Consider the following 23,666-nt stretch of genomic DNA (forward strand, 5'->3'; position numbering starts at 1 on the left):
AGGGCGTTCCACAGGGCGGGTGCCACCACCAAGAAGGCCCTCTGCCTGGTTTCCTGTAACTTGGCTTCTCGCAGTGAGGGAACCGCCAGAAGGTCCTCGGCGCTGGACCTCAGTATCCGGGTAGAACAATGGGGGTGGAGATGCTCCTTCAGATATACTGGACTGAGGCTGTTTAGGGCTTTAAAAGTCAGCACCAACACTTTGAATTGTGCTCGGAAACGTAGAGAGAGAGAAAATGTACACCATTCCCTCTAATAATCATAATCATAATTATTATTTCTATACTGCTTTATATTTTTAAGAAAAACAACACAAAGTGGTGTTGGTTGGCATCCATCTGTATTGGGAAGGTGAAATCAATTCGTTGGAGAGTCGCAGCGCCTGCTGTGGCTGTAGAGACCGATACAGAAGAGACATGTTTTGTTGCAGCTGGGGCAGGGGAAGGCGGCCAGTTGTGTTGCTGCTGGAGATGCACCATGGCGTTCCTACTCTCTGCGCTCTTCCCAGAGGAAATTCCTCCTCTGGTCACTGCTTATGGATGCACAACCCGACTTAAGCCTTGTACAGTGGTACCTTGGTTCCCAGACTTGATCCATTCCAGAAGTCTGTTCCAAAACCAAAGCGTTCTAAAACCAAGGTGTGCTTTCCCATAGAAAGCAATGCAAAACGGATTAATCCATTCCAGACTTTTATAAACAACCCCTAAAACAGCCATTTAATATGCATTTTACTATCTAACGAGACCACTGGTCCATAAAATGAAAGTAATATCAATGTACTGTACTATAAAATAAATAAGATAGTATTGTAGATGATAAAAATTAAAATTATATTTTTTTCTTACATGCACTGATTATAGTCATTGTTTGGATGGGGGGGCTTTCATCCATTTCTGCAGTCACACAATCAATCAATCAATCAATCAATCAATAGCTGAACTGGGTTCCACACAGTCACAAAACAAGTCACAAAAATGAAGTTACAAGCCACAGTTGTTAAGTTGTGGGTGAACATATCAGATGACACAGCGATTCTTCAAACAGCTCTTGTTTATTCACAGGCCAGAACACAACTGAACTGAAGGGTTCAGCCAGCCTGCTTATATTAGAGCTCCACTAGAACGCAACAGTAACCATTTTCTATAACTATCCAATCACTGAACGTCACTTTCAATCCTTTATTTGCATATATGGACCTGAGTGAAAACTATCTACAGTATCCCCCTGCTGGCCCAGGGTGAGAACTTCAGTACATAATAACAGTCACAAGTCAGTCCCATAAAACAAATGATGTTTTGTCGCAGCCAGGGCAGAGGAAGACTTTTCACAGTCAAATAAATGAAAAAGCCACACAAAGAAAAATGCAAAAAATAGCAAAAGCTCCAAATATCACCTCTGTGTTGCGTGGTTACTTGGGACTCAACAGCCGACAGACTCAACAGGAAGCCTCTGGTTAACAGCGAGGGACTCAATTTACAAATGGAACACACTCAACTGGAAGATGAACGTGTTCTGCTTCCAAGGCAAAGTTCACAAACCAAAACACCTACTTCTGGGTTTGCAGCGTTCTTAATCCAAGTTGTTCATAAACTAAGCTGTTCTAAAACCAAGGTACCACTGTCAATCTTCAGGCTGTATGTAATGGCATTATCCACATACAGGACAGGGCCAGCAGGTTTAGGGAACACCTGCCCACATACCCCGGTTTGCAGAATAATAAATAAATAAATACATAAGCCAGGTGGGAAAGGGAAGAGAATGGAGTATCATGAAAAGGGGCAGGAGTGGGTGGCCGGCTGGAACTGTGAACTGCATCGTGCAACTTTTTCATTGCAGGCCCCCCAATTCCAGTGAGGGGGCTCCCACTGCTCTAAGAAATGTTATACCCATCTTTGCCCGGAGATGCATTTTACTACGATATTTCAATAGTCGACACTTATTGATTTCACGTTTCCCAGCCTCCCACCGCTTGTTGGCTGTTATTTACTCCATCTTAAGTTGCTTTTCCCTGGAGGTGTGCCAGAGGTTTAATCCATTACGTCTTGACAGCTTGTTTTGTTCTGTGTTTATAAGTTCTCCCCAACTCCTTTAGTTAACGATGCCCATCTGTCAGAGGCATTGGAAATAAACAGGAGTCCAGAATGGCTGTGAAAAGGCTAGCGGGGCCCTTCGTGTGTGTGTGTGTGTGTGTGTGTGTGTGTGTGTGTTCGGGATGTCACAGGCGCAGACCAATACGCACAATTGAAAAACGTTACGCTAAGGATTGCTGTGGAAAGACTGTGGAAAGACGGCCTTGGTCCAGTACACCTGAAGGAGCATCTCCACCTCCATTGTTCTGCCCGGACACTGAGGTCCAGCGCTGAGGGCCTTCTGGCGGTTCCCTCACTGCGAGAAGCCAAGTTACAGGGAACCAGGCAGAGGGCCTTCTCGGTAGTGGCGCCCGCCCTGTGGAACGCCCTCCCGCCAGATGTCAAAGAGAAGAACAACTACCACACTTTTAGAAGACATCTGAAGGCAGCCGTGTTTAGGGAAGCTTTTAATGTTTGATGCATTACTGTATTTTAATATTTTGTTGGAAGCCACTCAGAGTGGCTGGGGTATAAATAATAAGTTGTTGTTGTTGTTGTTGTTGTTGTTGTTGTTGTTGTTGTTGTTGTATAAATAATAAGTTGTTGTTGTTGTTGTTGTTGTTGTTGTTGTTGTTGTTGTTGTTGTTGTTGTTGTTATTTCAGGGTTGTGGGCATCGCAAATGCTAGCCAGATGGCACCCTCTGCCGGCTTCCCCCCAGAGTTTAAAGCGCATTTAAAATATGAACATGAGATGCATTTATAAAGGCTCATCCTCAGACAGGCCCATGGTTGCCACTGTTCCCCTGCAGCAGGGGTCCTCATTTGTATGTTTTAAAAAACACCAACCACAGGCCATCGCTTAACAATGATGATGAAGAGGAAGGGCGTTCCATCACGGCCCATTCAGCCACTGAATTGATGCCGGACGCTTGCACCCACCTTCTATTTAAAGCACACGCCCTCCCAAAGAAGCACGGGAACTGTACTTTACCTGGTGCAGCACTACAGTTCCTAGCATCCTTAACAAACGACAATTCCCAGGATCCTTCCCAGAAGTGAGCTTTAAATGGCTAGTGGGGATGCAGACACAGTAAAGAGTTCTGAGTTCGAGACCAGCTGGTCCCAAAATCAAGGCTCGGAATGTAATGCCTCAGTGTTTTGGTACAGACCTAATAGCCGTTGACCTTCAAAAACTGCATTATTCCCCTCCAATGCCTTGTTTTTGGTCAGAGATGGGGGCACTATGTTCTCCATTCCTGTTTAAGGCCACATTCATACCATGCATCTAGGGCATTCTGGTACCACTTTAAACAGTCATGGATTTTCTGGGAACTGTGCTTTTGTTAAGGGCGCTGAAAATATTATTTCCCGCATAGAGCTACAATTCCCACCGTAGTTTAACAATCAATCCCTCTTCACAGGGAACTCTGGGAATTGTAGCTCTGGGAGAGGACTGGAGAGGTCTCCTAACCGCTCTCAACTCCCAGGATTCTTAAGGGGGAAGCCATGACGGCTTAAAGTGGCATCACAGCTGAACGTGGCCTTAGATATTATTCTCACCACCTCAAAACCCCAGCGCACACTCTCTGACATTGACTACAAAACCACAGTCTAGAAACCAAAATTGTGTGGAGGAAAACTTCCAGTGTCTCTCTCCCCGTGCTTTTTCTGCACTCCCCTGAAATGATGTTTTTGCTGACGGCGAGAAGGTCATTTTTCACCTTGATTTGTGTGTCTGCTGCCCGTGGAGAGGCCACGGTTGGCCTGCCATCTCTTTTCCCAAGCATCACCGGCGGCGGAGTTAATCAGGTGCATTGTCAGAGATCGAGGCACATTCTCCATCCAGACAAAAAACATTGGGGGGGGGCAAAGAGCTTCGTTGAGTGAGGGTGAAGGAAGGTGAGGACAGGTGACCTCACCTAGGCCCAAAGTTACCCCCCCACCAAAGCAGGCTCAAAGCTTCTCAGAGCTTTTCAAAATCATTTTTCTCAGCACCTAAAAGGCATTAGTTAATGTCAGGGAACTGCCATCGGATTTCGGGGGGGTGGAGAGGCTCTCGGATGCTGGGGAGGGAACCAGCAGGGAAAGAGGGAGAGCTTCCGCTGAGGAAGAAGGGAAGGAGGAGGAGTCGGAGGGAAGGCTAGGGATGCTTCCAGCGAGACCAGTGGAGAGAGCTCAGGACCTCCCCTGGGGACGCCCACTCTGCGCAGAAAGCTGACGCGCAGGGAATCCAGGCGGAGACTTTCTGTCAAGGAGCTCTTATGTTGGAAAAAGTTCAGGAAACGCCCACTGACGGATTCTGCCAGTGATTAAGACAGCCACGAAGTAAGGGCTGTCCGGCTAGGGAAGGTTTTAGCCAACTACTCAACTTGGAGCGGTTTGGCGCTTACGCACATGCAACGCCTAATCCCATTACAGCTAAGCATCAGAAACATTCCGCTTGCTGTAACTAAAAAGATTGCAACAAAGGTAGGGAACACAGTCCATTGTTTCTCAGGCCTTTCTGATGCCTTCTGGCCTTGCTAAAGAACCACATTGCAACTTACTCTCTGTCCGGGAACCATGCCAGGACAAGAGATTGAAACATATCTGAACACTCTGAAACCCCTTTCCTGGGAAGGGTGCCAAGAGTCCCCAATAGTCCCAAGACAGCTTTCTGTTCATGCTCAGAGGAACTCATGGGGCAGGACTATGGAAGGAGGAGAAAGGGGGAGGGAACTGGAAAGGGGTATATATGCTTGTGCACATGACTGTGAATTTCGTGCATGCTTTTGTGAACTATCACACTTGCTCCTTCTACCAGTTCATGGATGGTAGAAATAAAAGCCTTTTCTCCAAAACTATTCCTTGAGTGTCTGTTGACTCCCACTTCCCTTTCCCAGGCGCAATATTTTTCCCACCCGAGGGCAAAGCCTCATAAGGCTACAAGGGGTATGGCCTGGAAAGAGGAGGTGTGGCTTGGAGAAAGTTTTGAGGGCCATATCAAGAGAACCAGAGGACCACATTTGGCTCCCAGCTCTGAGATTCCTCCATCTTCTTTTTACTGGAGATTCGTAGAGACACCACTGATCCTTTGCTTGTTGATCTTTCAGACAAGTCTAAACTTAATTCTCTCCTCTTAGGCAAAGATCACAAGACGACCTGATTTGAACTGATTTGATAATGAATTGATTTTGGAATGCTGTATTATTTTACTGTTGTTAGCCGCTCTGAGCCCGGCTTCGGCTGGGGAGGGCGGGATATAAATAAAATATTATTATTATTATTATTATTATGTGCCAAGATTTGTAGGCACAGATCATCCTCTAGAATAAAATAGCTGACTAGGGAAATGCTGAAGGTAGCCCAAATCTCAGCTGTATGGATGTATGTATATATCTCAATTTTAACTCATGAGCTATTGCTGCAATCTGCTCCGATTGTATATTTTATCTTTATGAACGCTGTTTTTATTGTGTTATGTTATGCAAGCTGGTCTTTGACCGTAATAAATTATCTATCTTACTGGAGATTTGAACCTGGGACCTTAAAGCAGAGGCTTCACCCACTGAGATATGTCCCCAACTTCAGACGTCCTGCTGCAGTTTTGCCTATTGAGAAAAGGCAGGGAACGGAGATTGGTTGGCACTGGCAGGCAGCTTGTGTCAGAAGTTCACAGGAGACTTTTTGGTTATTTTTAAAGGCTTTGCCCTCTGCAGACGAGCAACACACTGACATGCGCCCATCCCACAGGACTTACAAGACAATCAGTGCAGAGGCTCCCTCGGTGATGCATAGATCTTCCTCGCGAGTGCCTCACGGTTGCCACTTAGGGATTTAACGGAGCAGAACGGGACACTCTGGATTAATGATCCAGGAAGGAATATGCTGGACCAGCAGTCTGGCCCGACTCCCATTTCTCAAATATGCTCCTACAAATCTCCTTCTTTTGCTGGGCCAGCTGCCAAAGGATGGTCAGTTTTATGCCGCCCCGACTTGCCAGGGATGATCAGACTGCAAATAAATATATACGCAGCATGTATGTCTGGCTCAAATATATATGCATTCCTTATGTTCATCTGCTTTGTTTTGACAGGGTCTTCTGCCTGAAATAGGACAGATCCACAGTAGCTAAGGGGCTTGGCTGGAAGAGAGGAGCTTGTGTGTGGCTTGTCTGCCTGTCAACAGCATCCTTCTAACTGTGGGGGAACTTTGGCCCTCCAGACATTGCGGAACCACAACTGCCATCATCCCCAGCAAGCATAGCCTAAGGCCTGGGACTAAGGGAGTTGTAGTTCAGCAACAGCGGGAGGCCCAAAGGTTCCCCCACACCTGTTCCAACCTCTTATAAGCACAAGAGATTAATTTATTAATTTAATTTAATTCAATGATGGAGAACCTGTGGCCATCCAGGCCAAATAAATGATGTTGGATTGATTTCTATCAGCTCCAGCCAACAGAGCAAAAAGTGAAGGATAATGGAGATTTAGATTTCTTACATTAGACTATTATCTACCTACCTATCTACCTTATCTATATATCTATCTATCTATATCTATCTATAAAGGTAGAGGGACCCCTGACCATTAGGTCCAGTTGTGACCGACTCTGGGGTTGTGGCACTCATCTCGCTTTACTGGCTGAGGGAGCCAGCGTACAGCTTCCGGGTCATGTGACCAGCATGACTAAGCCGCTTCTGGCGAACCAGTGCAGCGCACGGAGACGCCGTTTACCTTCCCGCCAGAGCGGTACCTATTTATCTACTTGCACTTTGACGTTCTTTCGAACCGCTAGGTTGGCAGGCGCTGGGACCGAACGATGGGAGCGCACCCCACCACGGGGATTCGAACCGCCGACCTTCTGATCAGCAAGTCCTAGGCTCTGTGGTTTAACCCACAGCACCACCCGCGTCCCTTCTATCTATCTATATCTAGTGTCAAAAGGCCAGGGTAAAGAGGTATGTCTTCTGCATAAGGCAAAAGCTATACAATGAAGGTGTCAGGTGCAAGTTTAGGGGTTGTCAGTGCGGCAAACCTTTCGTTAAGCAGACATTCTGATTTTCTGCATCAAACCATCCCCTGAAGAAAGAGCCATCTGTTTAAATATCCCCAAAGTGTCTTTGAATTGCAGGATTGTTTTGCCTACATAAACCCCACAGAGAGTCATGTGAAGGATTCCCCAGGCTGTGACTAAATGACAAGGAGGTCTGATGAGAGAAAGAGCAATTGCTGAAAAAATGTCAGGTTACGTCTTGCGTATGAGACAAGGCCACATCCCCTAGACCTACTGTGCGAAAGGATAATGGTATCATTTAAAATTTATGGAGGGTTTCTCTCTAAAGTTGGATGGCTCCTGCAGTCAGGCCCTCGGTGCCAAATAGATGAATGCCAGCAAGCCATAACAAACTGGAAACACTGCCAGATGGGTCAAATAGACATGGGGAATACAATGAAGATTTGATTTTTTTTTTTAAAAAAAAGCCATGTGCAGATGAAAGAGACAGAAACGTAGGACCGTCAATCTTGCCAGGTCCACCTAGTTCTTCTTCTTCTGAAGAAACACAATGCTCAGAAAAGTACAACCAAAATTATCAAAGAGGTGGAACACCTCCCTTATGAAGAAAGGAGAAAGTTTGGAGGGGTTGGGGAGAAAAAAAACCCCATTCAAAACAATGAAATTCTATACTTTTCTTCTCAAAAGCAAGCCCCATTGAATTCAATAGAAATTACTCCCTGATAAGTGTTGAATTGAAGCTTAAATGACTGTGTTGGGATGGGATGTGGTGGGAGGAATGACGTTTGTAATATTAAATATGTCACAAAGAAAGAAGATAGACATCTTTTCTAAATCTCACAATACTCAAGTTTCATATTCAGGGTTACCCAACGAAACAGATTGGCAGAAGGCAGAGAAAAGTCCAGGAAAAGAAATAATTTTTCAAGCCACTTCTAATAAACATAGATAATTTTCTACCCTGAAGAACTGATGATGTCAGCACCAGCTTAGAAAGTTTTAAAAGGGGTTCAGGTGCTTTGCGGAGGGTGGAAGCTCCACGAATGGCTACTAGTCTTGGTGACTACAAGGACCCTCCAAGTTCAGGAGCAGTCTACCACTGAATTAGCAGCTGCTGGGGAGAAAGCCAATTGTAGGCAGCTGCCCTGCAACCACTATGAAGAGTTCTGAGCCACTGCAAAGTTAAATTCGCTCCAGTCTTTTAAATAAACAATTGTTCTTCTTTATATGGAATCAATGGGACGTGGGTGGCGCTGTGGTGTAAACCACTGAGCCAAGGGCTTGCCAATCAGAAGGTCGCGGTTCGAATCGCTGCGACGGGGTTAGTTCCCATTGCTTGGTCTCAGCTTCTGCCAACCTAGCAGTTCGAAAGCACGTCAAAGTGCAAGTAGAGAAATAGGTACCGCTCCAGCAGGAAGGTAAACGGCATTTCCGTGCGCTGCTCTGGTTCGCCAGAAGCGGCTCAGTCATGCTGGCCACATGACCCGGAAAAACTGTCTGCGGACAAACGTCAGCTCCCTTGGCCTATAAAGCGAGGTGAGCGCCACAATCCCAGAGTCGTTTGCAACTGGACTTAACTGTCAGGGGTCCTTTACCTTTTCTATGGAATCAAAGACTGGGAAAATCCAAAAACAAACACAATATTAGGGTAATACTTTTATTAGGCTGACGAGAAATGCCACAAAAATAGTACGAAAGCTCTCGTGTTCCCCAGGAGTCTTTGGCAGATTGGTAAAACAGAGTGTGGGGAGAGGGAGGTTTGAGGAAGGAAAAGCATCGGCTGACGGCGAAACCACGGGCCCCGGGTCACGGTTTTAAGATGGAAAATGGGAGATGATGGCAGGAGTGAGAGAATGGGTGAAAAAAAACACATTCACAATCTCAAGCTGGCTGTGAACTAAGCCATGTGGAGTACGAGGTTGCCTCAAAAAATCCACACAAAGGCCCATGAGGCTCCCAAATAAAATCCGTCAGTGGTTTTTTTTCTAGAAAAATAGGTCCCGGTACTCACCATGAAGTTGTTACAGTGAGTGCCACACTTTTTAACAACAAAAAGAGAGGTGCCGCTACTGTGTGCCCTTGAGTACCCCCTGGGGGGGGAAAAGGTGCACTGAAATCCATAACAGTGGTTTTCAGGAACCCAAGACTAGGGCAAAAGGTTTATTTTCAGCCTACAGCAAGGAATACATTAATAAAAAGATGAGGTCCAATCTGTCTGTGCCTCGCGCGTCTGAGGAAGGTTACCCATCGTCCCATTCCAGAATCTCTCTCCACTTCGTTCTCAGGAATCGCACTGCTCTGCAATCCTATTTTTGTACTTTCTTTTGAAAAAACCACACTGGAAGGGGGTGAAAAGAGAGCAGAAATAAGCCATGGGGAATCCTGCTAATGTGTTCCATATTTTTTTAAAGCAACAACAACAGTAGTAGTTTCAATTTTAAAGGCGGAGAATAGTAATATGCGCCTTTCATGTTTGTAAAAGAACGTGATGGGAGAGTTCTAATACAAAATCCCACGGATGGGGGAAGGGGAAACTGTGGCTCTCAGGAGGCTGTGAGACTCCAACTCCCATCAGCACCAGGTAGCAGGGCTGATGGTCAAGGGATGATGGGAGTCGGAGTCCAGAGCCACAGGCTCCTCATCCCTGTATATACATGGGAAGGTGCTTTATACAGAGTCAGGGCACTGACCCACCCAGCTCAAAGTTCTATAGCCAACATGGTGCTCTTCAGATGCTCCTGAACTACAACTCCCAGCATCCCTGACCCTGGCGCTGCTGGGAGTTAGAATCCCACAACATCTGGAGGGTACCATGTCGTCTCCCTGCTGATCGGCAGTGACCCTCCAATGTTTTAGGCCAATGTCTTACCCAGTCCTGCCTGGAGATGCTGGTTGAACCAGAGACCTTCTGCATGCCAAGCAGGTGCTCTAACACTGACCTACAGCCCTTCCCAGGTATAAAACCCTTCTGCGGTGGTCTGTACCAAACCCCCTTGATGCTCGCTCCTGTATACCTGAAGGAGCGTCTCCACCCCCATTGTCCAGCCCGGACACTGAAATCCAGCGCCGAGGGCCTTGTGGCGGTTCCCTCGCTGCGAGAAGTGAAGCTACAGGGAACCAGGCAGATGGCCTTCTCGGTAGTGGCGCCTGCCCTGTGGAACACCCTCCCTTCAGATGTGAAGGAAATAAGCAGCTATCTTCTCTTTAAAAGACATTTGAAGGCAGCCCTGTTTAGGGAAGTTTTTAATACTTGATGCTGTGTTGTTTTTAACACTTGATTGGAAGCCGCCCAGAGTGGCTGGGCAAAATCAGCCAGAAGGGCGGGGTATAAATATATTATTATTATTATTATTATTATTATTATTATTATTATTATTATTGTCACCCCTGGTAGCAGCAACTCAGATATCAGCATCTTCCCACTGAAAACATCCTAAAACAATCTGGACCACCCCCTATCACGAGCACAAGCACCCCAGCGCCTCTGGGAGAGGTCGATTCAGTGACCCAAGTCCTTCTGTATTGCTCCTTGACTTGAGATCTGTGCAAAATCTTTACTGAACCCCTTTAATTAAATCTGCCAGGGCAACCAATGCATTTTACGTCCTTTTACTCCCCTGCGATTAAAATGCCTCTATTGCTCTCTGTGTGGCCAAACGCTGTGCTGCAGCAAGCAAAACCCGCCAGGAACTGACCCCAGACATGATGTACCTTTTTCGTCTTCGGAGCTCGTGACATGACTACAAGAGTCTGAAATGTTGGTGCCCGTTTTATTTCACTCTGTGCTGCTCTTATTATTTTATCCCGCTGTAGTCATTTAGATAATGCATCCGACGCGCTTGATACTTTGCTTCTTCAACGCTGCTCATCGACCGTGACAGTAAATATCGGATTTGACTTGATCTAGCCTATTTTTAAAACACGGCTCCGTGGAAGGAATACTAACCTTATAAAGAACGGCGGTAATTAGCAGCAGCAGCGCCAAGCCGCCCACAGAGCTGCCGATGAGGAAGGGAAGGAAATCAAAGACTTTCTCCTTCAGCAAGATCACCTTGATCTACAGACAAGGGGCAAAACAGAAACAAGGGAAGTGGGTGCATTTTGCAGGGGAAGTAATTCTAAGACCTTAAGGCATTCAGTGATCTGCTACAACCTTAAATGTTAAATGTTTAAATGTTTAAATGTTTCCGCTCCCTCATAAACGTGAGTGGACTGGACATTCACAGCTGCCTGGGTGTGTATGTAGGTGTAGAAAAACACAGTGAAAATCCAACCATAAGATAATAAATCATGCTTTTAAACATTTGCTGCTCTTTCGTGACCCCCCACAACCAGTCGCAGAGGGAAGCTGCTCCCCAGGGCCCAATGATAGGGCTGGTTCTGCTGTGCTAAGGACTGAGAAAAGCCCCATTTCTCACTTTTGGTTCTCCTTTCATCCTTCCCTGTGGAAAAGGGCCTGAAGTGCCTTGCCTCCCACTAGTTACCTCTGTTTTGTAATTTTCCGCATTCAGCCCCACGTAAAGGTTCCTGTCGAAAACAATTTCCCCTCGAACCAGCAAGTCAGTCCTGTTTTCTAAGACCTAAAAGGAAGGAACGGAAGAAGCGACAGCAATGTTTATGACACCCAACTGGAATTTCCCCCATCGTTCTGCCCGGACACTGAGGTCCAGTGCCGAAGGCCTTCTGGTAGTTCTCTCCCTGCGAGAAGTGAGGTTACAGGGAACCAGGCAGAGGGCCTGCTCGGTGGTGGCGCCCGCCCTGTGGAACGTCCTCCCATCAGATGTCAAAGAGATAAACAACTACCTGACATTTAGAAGACATCTGAAGAAGTTCAGGGAAGTTTATAATGTGTGACATTTTAATGTGTTTTTAATCTTTGTTGGAAGCCACCCAGAGTGGCTGGGGAACCCAGCCAGATGGGCAGGGTACAAATGATTAATAATAATAATAATAATTCCAATAGTTAAATGAGGAAAGCCAGTATCGGCCAGGCGTGGGGAACCTTTAGCCCTTCTGCTGTTTCTTTACATATTTCTGCATTTATATCCTAACTTTCTCCCAAGCTGGGATTCAAGCCCCAGCAAGCATGGCCAATGGCCTGAGATGAAGGGAGCTGCAGCAGTTCAGGGGTCAGAGGTTCCCATACCGGGTGTAGACAAAGATAGATCAAGGATCTGATTCAACACAAAGCAGCTTTCTAAATTTCAAAGTTTCTCCATGGTGCAGAGAGGGGACTATTAAGGCTACGCGGACCAGATTCTAGCCTCTTGGGTCAAATTTGTGAGGACAGGGCCACCTACCTGTTGATCACCTGATGCCACAATTACATCAAGGGACTGGGCGCTTTGAAATCCCAAAGTCGGGACGTCAAAGCACCTGAGGATGTCAAAGCACTCACCAGTTTTTTCCCCAGGCTTCACCATTGCTCTCTCTGCAGAGAACTCATGCAGTTGATCTAGCAGGCTTTGGGCTGAACCGCCAAAGCCTGTTTTCTCTTGCCAAAGCACAACCAGGAGTGCACTTTGAGGCTCCCAGTCATGCCTGACATCACATATGATGCTGGCTGTGGGGTTTAGGGGGAAACAGCCTCACCGGTCCATTCTGAACCTCTGTCAGGCCAAGTTTGGCCCGATGGCCAGACATTCCTCACCCCTGATCTAACCAGTGGTGGATCTTTGCCCCTGGAAAAGAATCTCTCCCCGCAACATGTACCTGTAAGGAATTGGCTAAAAGGAGCTCTGCTGTCACAACCACGTCCTCCTTCTCTGATGTGATGGTACAACTCACGAGCTGGTATCCAACTCCCTCACTGTCCTGACAGAGAAACAGCACAGTTATATTTCAAAACAGAGCGGAAGAGAGACAATAATTGTGCGCAATGCAACTCCACCTTCACTGAAGGATCTGTTTTAGAGAATCCTGGATTCACAAACTCTATTTCCAGTGTCAATACTTTGTGTAAACTCTGTCTGGAACTGTGTGAAAACAAGCTATTACTCAGGAATACAACACTCTGGTTTGCCTGACTCCATCTAGTTTGTGATGTAACCCTGACACTTATCCCAGATGACCCTGCAGAAGGGGAGGTCCTCCATGCCAAAATGCAAACTTTTAAGAGTTGTTGTTTTTACTTAGTTCTGGGTCCTTCACCTCCTGACAAAAGGCGAGTGGGACTCTGTTGCAACAGATAATTTAAAAATCAGCTTTGCTTTCACTGGATTTCTGCCTCAGCTCATTAATCTCTGACCAGTAATGAACTTGGGGAGTTGGGCCATCAAAAGGCACCATTTCTCGGGCAACAATTTGCAATGGGCCTTTTCCTGGTAGCAGAAGCAGCCTCTGATTGTAACCCACAGTTTTTGGTTGGTAAAAAAAAGTCACCTATTAATTACATTTGGCTTTGAAAAAAACTAAAACTCCTGGTTATTTGGTTTTTTCACTCCTGTTTAATTTCTCTGTCTCCCCCCACCCCACCAACTTTTGTACCATATGGATTTCTTGTAAGCTGCCTTCTTGAGAGGCAAAAGGGCAGGGGTATGATCAGCAAACATGATTCCTTCCTCCACAGCCCTATTTTTACCTTCGAGTCTGTGCGTCCAAGGTCCGTTTTGCATACTGTGGTATTCTGATGAAAGAGGAGAAAAAAAATGAATGAAACAGGGTTGTGTCCAATGTTGGTCATACTCAGAGTAAGCAACACGGAAATGAATGGGCATGGTCTAATTTCAGCACTAATTTCAGAACACTTAATTTGATACAACTCATAGCACTTAGGCCATGTACACAATACACCTTTAAACACATTCCTTATCTAAAAGAATTCTGGGAACTGGAGTTTGTTAAGAGCTGCAACTCTGTGAAGGGTAATCCTTTGAGGGAAACAATGTTTGAGTGTGCTTTATATGTATAGAGAGTGTGCAGTATTAAAGTCGTACAGATTTCTGATCGTATACTGTTGCCTCTTTTAAAATAATAACCTTGGCTTGTACCCAATGTTAATCCTACTCAGAGAAGACCCACTGAAATTAAAGGACTTAAGGTGGAACCTGTTGCTGCATCAGTGAGAGCCTGATACCAGCATCCTATTTTCACACTGGTATTGAAAGGCATACTGAATCTGGAAACCCTCCAACATTTCTCCGATGAAAATAGGGACGCCCCATTCCATAATGATAATTTTACTATTTATACCCCACACATCTGACTGGGTTGCCCCAGCCACTCTGCGCAGCTTCCAACATATATAAAAACATAATAAAAACATTTAACATTAAAAAAAACTTCCCTATACAGGATTGCCTTCAGACAGATTGGGGATCGGGTAACTCCACACCTTCCAAAGAAAACAGGGACATCCTAAGGAAAAGTGGGATCAGAAACCAGAACAGCTTCTCTAAATCAGGAATGCCCCTGGAACATAGGGATAGTTGGTCTGAATCTGACAGTGGAGGTGGGCATCATAGCCTGTGGCCAACTGAAAGCCTGATCCGCCATGAATTTGTCTTAATCCTCAAAGGGCCCATAGATGGGAACACAAGCCCTCTCCACCAAAAAGCATTTTAAAAAAGTGTTTTATTGCTACCCTGTAGTCCAGAATTCTTATGCCCCTGTTACAAGTGTAGGGCTGATTCTAGCAGTACCTCTTGCCAGTAATAATAAATTGGGGACAACAAACATCCACCTCTTACAAAAATACAATCAATTTGGATGGGGGGGGGAAGAGAAGGCAGTTTACAAAACAGACCAAGGAGGTCAAACAGAACAAAAACCAACAATTTGGCAAACATAGAATAAATTTAGCATTACAAAAAAAACCACAACACTCACCAACAACACATATTGACTTAAATACGTTTGTACAGAGGAGAAATAAAGTTAGCAGATGGTAAAAGTTCCACCTGCTGGTGCTCGTTTTACTGTACACCAGGGACCTCGGCAGCCTGGCTTTAATTTCTTGGTTAATTACATGTTTATTTGAACAGTACAGTGATAAACAGCTGATACAATGCTCAACCATATGGTGAGCTCTGGGGAGGCAGGTAATGAGAATTTTTTTTTCTAATTACTAGCAATTTTCTAATGTATCATTTCAAAGGGCATTAACTAAATAATAATAATAATAATAATAATAATAATAATAATAATAATAATATTTTATACCCCGCCCATCTGGGGAAACCCAGCCACTCTAGGCGGCTTCCAACAAAATATTAAAGTACAATGTGCTTAATGCGCCACCTATTGCATATTGCTGCGTTTGGAATTCATTTTCGTGCCAGCAATTTAAAAATTACTGTACACTGTGCAAAGCCATCCTGAGGGGGGCGGAATTCACGGGGGAAACATGAGTCAGGATGCAAAGGCAGCTGGATATAAACGTTTCAACAGGCATTCTAAGGTGGCTTTCTGTTCTCACGATGGATTCGTATTTTTTGTTGTGTACGGTTTTTCTTTGAAGTTTATGCGCACTGCTTTGAAATCCTGAATATTAAGAATATAGAGGAAATAAACGGAAAAGAAATATTTTATTTTTTCAGCGTTAGTTATACTCAGGAGTTGACCCATAAAAATGAATGGGCTTAACGTCTATTAATTTCAAAGGTTCTGTACATAAAAGTACATACCACCCATTATATATTTATAATACATTTATATTATATATATATATATATCTGGAGCAGAAAGAATAATCCCGCCACACACCCTCAACTGAACGCAGCTTTCCCCAGCCTGACCCCTCAAATGGCGACCAAGAACCCGACCCGACACTAAGGTGTAGAGCGTCGCCCTTATTCCCCTTTCCTCTAGGGGCCGTCAAAGAGGAAAGAAGCGCGGGGCGGCGCTCCGTACCATAGAGACGGGAAAGGCCAGACAGTAATGGAAAGGAGCAAACCCCACCTCTCCCCGGAAATCTCGCAAGAGCTTGGGCCGCGCGCCGCCGCTCCCAATTGGCTGCGACGGCCGCGGAAGCCTCTCGCGAGGGCAGCTTTGAGGGAAGTTCGGCCGGGGTTCTCGCGAGAGCTGGCTTTGAAATGGTGGCGGGCGCGCCGAACTCCGCTCCGTAGCCTAGCGAAGGAGAAGGAACCCGCCCCTCGAGGGTCCCGCCCCCTCGCCCGCTTCCGGCCGACCACTTCCCGTGTGGGGTGAGGGGCGCTCGGGCTGGTCCTCCTGGTTCCGCTCGCATGGAGCAGCCTCGGGCCCGGCTGCTGAGGACGTACTCGGGGCTGCGGGGGGGACTAGGCCGAGGCGGGCCGGGCGCGGCCTCCGCTGCCGCCGCTCGCCGGGCTGGGCTGAGGCGGCTGCCCCCTCCCGCCCCCTGGATCTCGCCCCCGGTGGACCGCAAGCGCCTCTTCAGCAGCAGCTGCTCCTCCTCCTCCCTGTCCTTCGAAGAGGCGGCCGCCTCTTCCTCCTTCGGAGACCTGAGCTACCTGGCCCCCAAGGCGGCCCAGGAAAAGGCCCCGGCTGCCCCTCCTTCCTCCTCCGAGGACTCCGATTTCCTGCCACCCAGCAGGAAGGCCCGGCTGCGCAAAAAGCCCCCCAGCAAGAAGGGCACAGCCAAGAAAAAGGGGAAAGGGGCCAAGGAGAACAAGGCCCCGCAAGGAGAGCTGGGGGGCCGCCGGCCTGCTGCCAACAGCACCTTTGTGCCCCCCACCCCGCTGCGCAGGAACATCACTCAGCGCCGCCGGAAGCCGGTCCAGAGAGGGCTGAGTATACGGTTCCCGTTGCTGTCGAGCACCCCTGAGCTGCCGCAGCTGGCGAAAAGGGATTTGGAGGAAGAGGGACGCGAGGAGGGCGTCCTGCAGGGCAGCAGCCCTGTCTCTTATGCCTGCGGCTTTCATTCCGACGATCTGCAGGAAGTGTTGCGAGAGGACTGCTGTTGTGGTGGCGGCGATGGCCTCTCTGAGCTGAGCTCAATGAAGATGGATGGGGATGCCAGGGAGATGGGAGGCAGCTTGGAGCTCTTCACCCTGGAGGATGTCCCGAGTCTACAGCGGAGGTCTGTGCACGAGGATTCCCAGGCTGAACCTCTGCCCGTGACGTTATTTCAGCCGCACTGCAGCAGCTCACCCCATCCACTGTTCAAAAGCAGCTCTGCCTTGCAGTCTTGCAATTCCTGCAGCGAGACGGGAGCATCTTTGCAAAACAGGGAGGGGCTCACAATCTCGCCGGGGTGTTATGTGGTCAGCCCCAGTCAAAGCCCGGGTGCAGATCATGGCCAGAGCCTCCCAGTCTCACCAAAAGAGCCTCTTTCGGGTGTTTTCCAGCTACAAGCCAATTTGCATGATGACAAGATTTACCTCTGCTTGCCAAAAGATGCAGCGCCTCTTGCTAACAAGAGGCAGCGTGTCTCAGTTCAAGCATGCACCGGTTCTCCAAAGGCAGTTGGTGAGCTGAACGGAGCGGTTTCGGAAGAAGGGAATGATAACATAAAAGACTATAGTAGCCCCCAGCTTCAGCCCACTGTGCTCCTGGACAGTCGGGTGGTGCCAAACTGGTTGGCTAGTCAGTCCACCAAAAAACAAGCAGTAGTCCAGCTTTCTTGGAAAAAACAACATACTTTGCAGTCAGATTCTCTCTGTGGCCTATCTGACACCAGCAGAAAGTTAGCCCCCACCTGTAGCACCGTAGGCACTGGTCGAAAAGCCTGCATCAGTGGATTCAGTACCAGCCGATGGGGACAACGAGAGAAGCTTGAGAAAGCAAGGCAGAAGAGAAACGGGGGGCAGAAAAGGCAGGCTGATCCTTCCCTCCTTCAGGAACGCTTGAAATGCAACAAAACAGAAAACTATCTTTCCCCGTCAGTTCTGTCTCCAGAGTGCTCATTTAAGAACTCCAGCTTGTGGCGCAGGATCCGGGCTTCTTTTTCTCTCCACAAGAAAAAGATCATCCTGTCTGAGGTGGAAAGCTTAAGCAGCAGCATTGCCAATGCTCTTCCTTCCGTGACGGAGACTCCCAAGACACCCTTCACTCAAAAACTGAGCTACTCTATATCCCCTTCCTCCTCTATGGTCCTGCTGTCGTCCATGACCTCTTCTGCCATGTCAGAGATGGTTCTAACGGATGAGGAAAAAGTCTACAGGGAATGCCATCAGAACGGCCCCATCTCCTTTGAGGAATGCATCACCCCCGATAAGATGCAGAAGTGTGAGAAAATTGGAGAAGGTGTTTTTGGGGAGGTTTTCAGGACAGAGGGTGAAAGGGGTCTCACAGCTTTAAAAATAATCCCCATTGAAGGGAGCGACCAAGTCAACGGAGAACCTCAAAAGACCTTTGGTGAGATCTTACCCGAGATCATCATTTCAAAAGAGCTCAGCCTTTTGGCAGATGAGGAGGTTCACCAAACGTCTGGGTTTATCAGCTTGCATTCCATTCACTGTGTCCAGGGCAGCTACCCTGACCATCTCCTGGCTGCCTGGGATGAATACCACAGGCTGAGAGTGTCTGAAAACGACCGGCCAGACTTCTTTGGAGACCGGCAGCTCTTTGTGGTCTTGGAGTTTGAGTATGGAGGCATGGACCTGGAATACATGCAGAACCGGCAGCTGAACTCTGTGCTGGCCTCCAAGAGCATCTTGCACCAAGTCACAGCTTCGCTGGCCGTGGCTGAGGAAGCTTTGCACTTTGAGCACCGAGATCTCCACTGGGGCAATGTGCTGGTGAAGAAAACCACCTTAAAGAAGGTGAGCTTTAGATTGAATGGGCAGACCCACACTCTCCCCACCCATGGCATCCTTGTCAACATTATTGACTACACCTTCTCCAGGCTGGAGAGGGATGGGTTAACCGTGTACTGCGACCTCTCCACTGATGAGGAGATCTTCCAAGGCAGAGGTGATTATCAGTTTGACATTTACAGGCAGATGAGAGAGGAGAACGCAAATAGCTGGGCAGACTACTTCCCCCACAGCAACGTCTTGTGGCTTCACTATTTAGCAGACAAACTTCTGAAAGAGGTGTCTTACAAGAGGAAGCCAACAACTTCCTCCTTGAAACAAGCACAGAAGCAGCTCAAGCTGTTCTGTGAGGAGGTTCTCAGCTTCAAGTCTGCCACAGATTTGCTGAACACAAGCACTTTCTTTCAGTGACGAAACCGAGCCTTGAGGTTGTCGAATGGTGAAACTTTCAGGTGCTATTGTAAGCACGCAGGTATTTCTTATGATTTATGTATATAATAAAAGATAAGGCGTTTTTTTCTCTCAACTTTTAGTTTCACCTTTGGTCAATTGCAATGGATCTTCAAAATAATTGGTTTGTGTTTTGTCTAATAGATTTCAGCCTAATTTACACCTCCCTCCCCTCCACCAAATTGCTTTCAGTTCAAAAACATTTAATTCAGAATGCATCTTTAATTAAAGCCTTTATTCTAAATCTTTAAAAAAAAATCTTGCAGGATTTTATCCTTCAATGTTATAGTTCCTTTAAAAAAAATAATGCAGACTGTAGCTAGTTTAACTTTCACAGTATTAAACCTGTTAAGAGCACTGTTTTATATTGGTAAAGATTTATATGGCGTCCAACTTGTATGTATGTACGTATATTTTTTATGACTGTATTTTTGTAATGGTTGGAACTATACAGTTTGTCTACTATAAATTGTACCACACCCATGTCTCTTTAGTAGGACCCTTGAGGTTCATTGGCTCTCCTTTCTACCTGCCCCGCCCCAGCCTAGTAAACCCAGAGGTCACATAAATGAACCATGTCAGTCTAGCCAGGTTTTACTTTATTCCCAGGCTACAGAAAAGGTGCTGTTCTACAAGTCCCATCATCCTTAGCCACTAGTCATGCTGGTTGGACTGATGTTGTAGTTCAGCAACATCTGGAGGGCCAGAGAGGTCCCCCCCCCCACCTGTTGGGCTGAAGGGTGGTGGTGAGCTACAGATGTGCAGGATGGTCCATTGGGGGAATCACAAACTGCTCCCCCAACCTCAGCCTGCCTGCTTACAGCCAAGTCCAGGTTGCCAGCTTCCTTGGCATGGAAGCTGGCAACCTACCGTATTTTTCACTCCATGAGACGCACGTTTTTCTTCCTAAAATGTAAGGGGAAATGTCTGTGTCTTATGGAGCGAATGCGTGGTCCCTGGAGCTGAATTGCCCAGGGGCAAAAAGCAGATCATGCTTTTTTTCTTTTTCTTTTTGAAAGATGGAAGTGGGTGTTGAAACAAAGCTGCTGATCAGGGAGAGAGATAAGGGACGTTAGAGATAAAGGAGACTGCCTGGGAACGGGGAGGTAAAAGCACATGGATCCTCAGGATTTTTGCATTGGGCTACCCCAAACTCACCGTCAAATCACATGACTGTGGCCACTGCATGAACCACAAAAATCATACATCCACTGTTTTGTTCAGAATTTTTTTTTTCTTGCTCTCCTCCTCTAAAAACTAGGTGTGTCTTATGGAGCGAAAAATATGGTGATTCTACATGGGCTAGAATTAGTTGGCTTTTGCTGGCTCTGGCTCCACTCCCTTTTCTGTCTTAGCAGCCTGAATGAGCACGAGCCACCAGTGGTTGGGGAATACCCCCTTAAGAGGCAGTGGGGCAGATGCTGGCACTGCGCTATCATCCCAGCAGCTCCATTTCTTTATAGCTATACTCACACGTGCTTGTTTGTTTGTTTTTTTAAGTGGGGGGAAACCAGAAAGCTTACCTGCACCCCTGCCACGTTCTTTATGCTTGCAATCTGGCGGTTGTCTATGTTGAGAGGGACCCAGATCCGCAACTCAAGCTGTGCCCCAAATTGGTTCCCTGTGATCTGCAAAGATTATTATATTTTTAAATGACCGACACCAGGTAACAGTGAACCTTAGGGATGAGAGGAAGAGTACAGCGGCTTTGTACCTACATTAAAGGTGAATTGGGTGCTGTGGGAGGATCTTTCATCCAGGCTTGCATACACATTTGGAAGCTGCCTGTGGACAAACATTTTTAAAATAAATTAATTGGACAGCTGTTTGATCATTGCAAAACAAAGCATTGGCAGCGCACAAGGAGCAGAGGGAACTTGGGTGTTGCCCACACGCTTCCTTGCATTCACGCCACCTTGGTCTTCCTTGGGTCTATTTGGATCTGCCCCCCCCCCCCCCCCGAGGCTTTTCTAGGATACCAAGTCTTTATGGTGGCACCCTCCAGATGTTCGACTCCTGACTTGTCACTGGCCAAGCTGCTGGGAGTTATTTTTACTACTTTTTATTTTATTTAACACAGTCTATATACAGCTTGAAGGGAGGGGAGAAACAACCCTCTAACATTTGGAAAAGCAGAAAATAAAACCTTAAAATTATCAATTGAAAACGTGTTTAAGTTAAAGGACCCCTGGATGTTTAAGTCCAGTCAGGTGACTATGGGGTTGCAGTACTCCTCTACTTTCAGGCCAAGGGAGCCAGCGTTTGTCCACAGACAGTTTTCCGGCGCACGGAGGACTGTGATGAGTGCCAGAGCGCATGGAAATGCTGTTTACCTTCCCACCGCAGCGGTACCTATTTATCTACTTGCACTGGTGTGTTTTCAAACTGCTAGACTGGCAGGAGCTGGGACAGAGCAACACGAGCTCACCCCATCGCGGGGATTCAAACCGCCAACCTTCCGATCAGCAAGCCCAAGAGGCTCAGTGGTTTAAACCACAACATTCAAAAGAGGATCAAAATCAAAAATAGCTTAAAAAAATTAAGCATAGCCCAAGTCCTGCTCATTTGTTTGTGTCCAAAGAGACATTCTGGTTTTGGCTAATCCTGAAGACTCGACCTGGTGAGGATGGCGTTCATGGCATATTTCACACCCAGGGAACGGTCTTCTCTCAGGGCTGTGCTGTTTTTGTTGGCACTGTGAAAATCAAACAGATGAGCTGTATTATTCATTTATATCCCACCTCTTTCCCCAGAACGGGACTGTTACCTTTCTGCAGTACCTGATGACTCTAAAACAGCCTTCTCCAACCTAGTTAGTGGCCTCTGGAGATTCCAGCTCACCCAGCCACCCAAATCTACTTTGGCAATGTGCATTAATAATACACCAGGCATAAAAAAGTAATGTGCCAAACATGATCATTTGCCCTGTCCGAGTCAATAGTTTTCAGCAGAGACTGACCACTTACTTGGTAACGTTAAGCATGAAGTTAGCAGATTCTGTGGGGAATTTTTTCCCATCTAGTTGCCAGGTCATTGAAAAATTTGCCTGTGCAGCAAATGAAAGGAGAGAGAGAGCAAGAATTAGATAATGAGTAAAAAAATTCCTTCCAGTAGCACCTTAGAGACCAACTAAGTTTGTTATTGGTATGAGTTTTTGTGTGTATGCACACTTCTTCAGATACACTGAAACAGAAGTCACCAGACCCTTATATATAGTGAGAGGGTGGAGAGCGGTATTACTCAGAAGGGTGGTGGGAATGGGTGATTGGCTGATAAGTGTGGTAAACCTGTTGACAACTGCAATTGGTCTTACAGGATAAAGCAAGGGGGGAGATGGCTAAAAACAGCTTATCATGTATAATGAGATTAGAATCCAATGTCTCTGTTCAGACCAAGTCTCTCCATGGATTTAAGTTTGGTAATAAGTAGCAATTCAGCCACTTCTCTTTCCAGTCTATTTCTGAAATTCTTTTGTAATAAGACAGCTACTTTGAGATCTTGTATAGAATGTCCTGGGAGATTGAAGTGTTCTCCTACAGGTTTCTCTGTCTTGTGATTCCTGATATCAGATTTATGTCAATTTATCCTGTAACTAGGGACGCGGGTGGCGCTGTGGGTTAAACTACAGAGCCTAGGGCTTGCCAATCAGAAGGCTGGAGGTTCGAATCCCCGCGATGGGGTGAGCTCCCGTTGCTCAGTCCCTGCTCCTGCCAACCTAGCAGTTCAAAAGCATGAAGTGCAAGTAGATAAATAGGTACCGCTCCGGCGGGAAGGTAAACGGCATTTCCGTGCCCTGCTCTGGTTCGCCAGAAGTGGCTTAGTCATGCTGGCCACATGACCCGGAAGCTGTATGTCGGCTCCCTCGGCCAACAAAGCGAGATGAGCACTGCAACCCCAGAGTCGGCCACAACTGGACCTAATGGTCAGGGGTCTCTTTACCTTTACCCTGTAACTAGATAATGAGTATTTAAGCAAAATAATCAAATCCTGCACTCGTCCTTCCACATTTAAGCTTTGAAGGGCAGCCTTTGAAACAGCTGTTTGGTTTGACTCTCGCATTGGTTGCCAAACCTACTGGCATATCTGGCATTCTGAGAAAGCACTGCGGGTGCCTGCATATATCAATATTCTCATGACCGTCTGAGCAGCTGGAATGTTCGGAAAACATTCCATGATGTCATGCAGCAGCCCAGCCAATGGCTAGCAGAGGGTGGGTGTCAAAGGCAACAGGCAGAAGTCTAGGGAGTAGCTGAATGCCTGCACAAATTGAACTTACGGTAGATTTCTTGAAGATCGGATGTCCAACCTTGCAGTGCAGAGATGAGAATAAAACTGAGACTGGCTGAGGTGCGTCACAGTGGATGAAGGAAGAGGAAATCTGTTGAGACATGGGGGGTGGGGCAGAACAGGAATCTTCCTTCAATCCAGAATGTCCCAGAAACCCCCTTTGATACAGCATGCCCCTGAGGAAATAGCTAGGG

The 23,666-nt window shown here is 46.8% G+C and overlaps 2 protein-coding genes and 1 long non-coding RNA gene across 3 annotated transcripts in view; 2 read left to right on the top strand and 1 right to left on the bottom strand.

The window, feature by feature from the left end:
• The first annotated feature begins 2,749 nt into the window (after nucleotides 1-2,749).
• On the top strand, nucleotides 2,750-5,333 carry LOC309331828. The gene is made up of 2 exons (XR_014151994.1): nucleotides 2,750-3,884; nucleotides 5,017-5,333. It is a non-coding gene; the product is annotated as an uncharacterized lncRNA (long non-coding RNA).
• A 3,856-nt stretch (nucleotides 5,334-9,189) lies between these two features.
• Nucleotides 9,190-23,666, bottom strand: part of ITGAE (integrin subunit alpha E) — a gene marked incomplete at its 5' end in the record, with an annotated part of 60,659 nt that continues 46,182 nt past the window's right edge. Inside the window, 10 exons of the mRNA XM_081844353.1 lie at nucleotides 9,190-9,398; nucleotides 11,007-11,117; nucleotides 11,545-11,640; nucleotides 12,773-12,874; nucleotides 13,641-13,685; nucleotides 20,709-20,813; nucleotides 20,904-20,970; nucleotides 21,803-21,880; nucleotides 22,152-22,231; nucleotides 23,462-23,563. Of these exons, the coding sequence (XP_081700479.1) occupies nucleotides 9,342-9,398; nucleotides 11,007-11,117; nucleotides 11,545-11,640; nucleotides 12,773-12,874; nucleotides 13,641-13,685; nucleotides 20,709-20,813; nucleotides 20,904-20,970; nucleotides 21,803-21,880; nucleotides 22,152-22,231; nucleotides 23,462-23,563 (843 nt within the window). The 3' untranslated portion in view covers nucleotides 9,190-9,341. The remainder of the gene's footprint in view (nucleotides 9,399-11,006; nucleotides 11,118-11,544; nucleotides 11,641-12,772; nucleotides 12,875-13,640; nucleotides 13,686-20,708; nucleotides 20,814-20,903; nucleotides 20,971-21,802; nucleotides 21,881-22,151; nucleotides 22,232-23,461; nucleotides 23,564-23,666) is intronic.
• Nucleotides 16,098-19,678, top strand: HASPIN (histone H3 associated protein kinase). Its single transcript, XM_081844095.1, has one exon. The coding sequence runs from the start codon at nucleotides 16,243-16,245 to the stop codon at nucleotides 19,144-19,146; it is 2,904 nt and encodes a 967-aa protein (XP_081700221.1). The 5' UTR covers nucleotides 16,098-16,242; the 3' UTR covers nucleotides 19,147-19,678.

This window comes from Podarcis erhardii (assembly GCF_964252035.2).
Source record: "Podarcis erhardii genome assembly, chromosome: 16".
Taxonomy (NCBI): Eukaryota; Metazoa; Chordata; class Lepidosauria; order Squamata; family Lacertidae; genus Podarcis; species Podarcis erhardii.

What these genes read in the sequence shown, in the direction of transcription:
- HASPIN (XM_081844095.1), top strand. Translation starts at nt 16,243, where the DNA reads ATGGAGCAGCCTCGGGCCCGGCTGCTGAGGACGTACTCGGGGCTGCGG.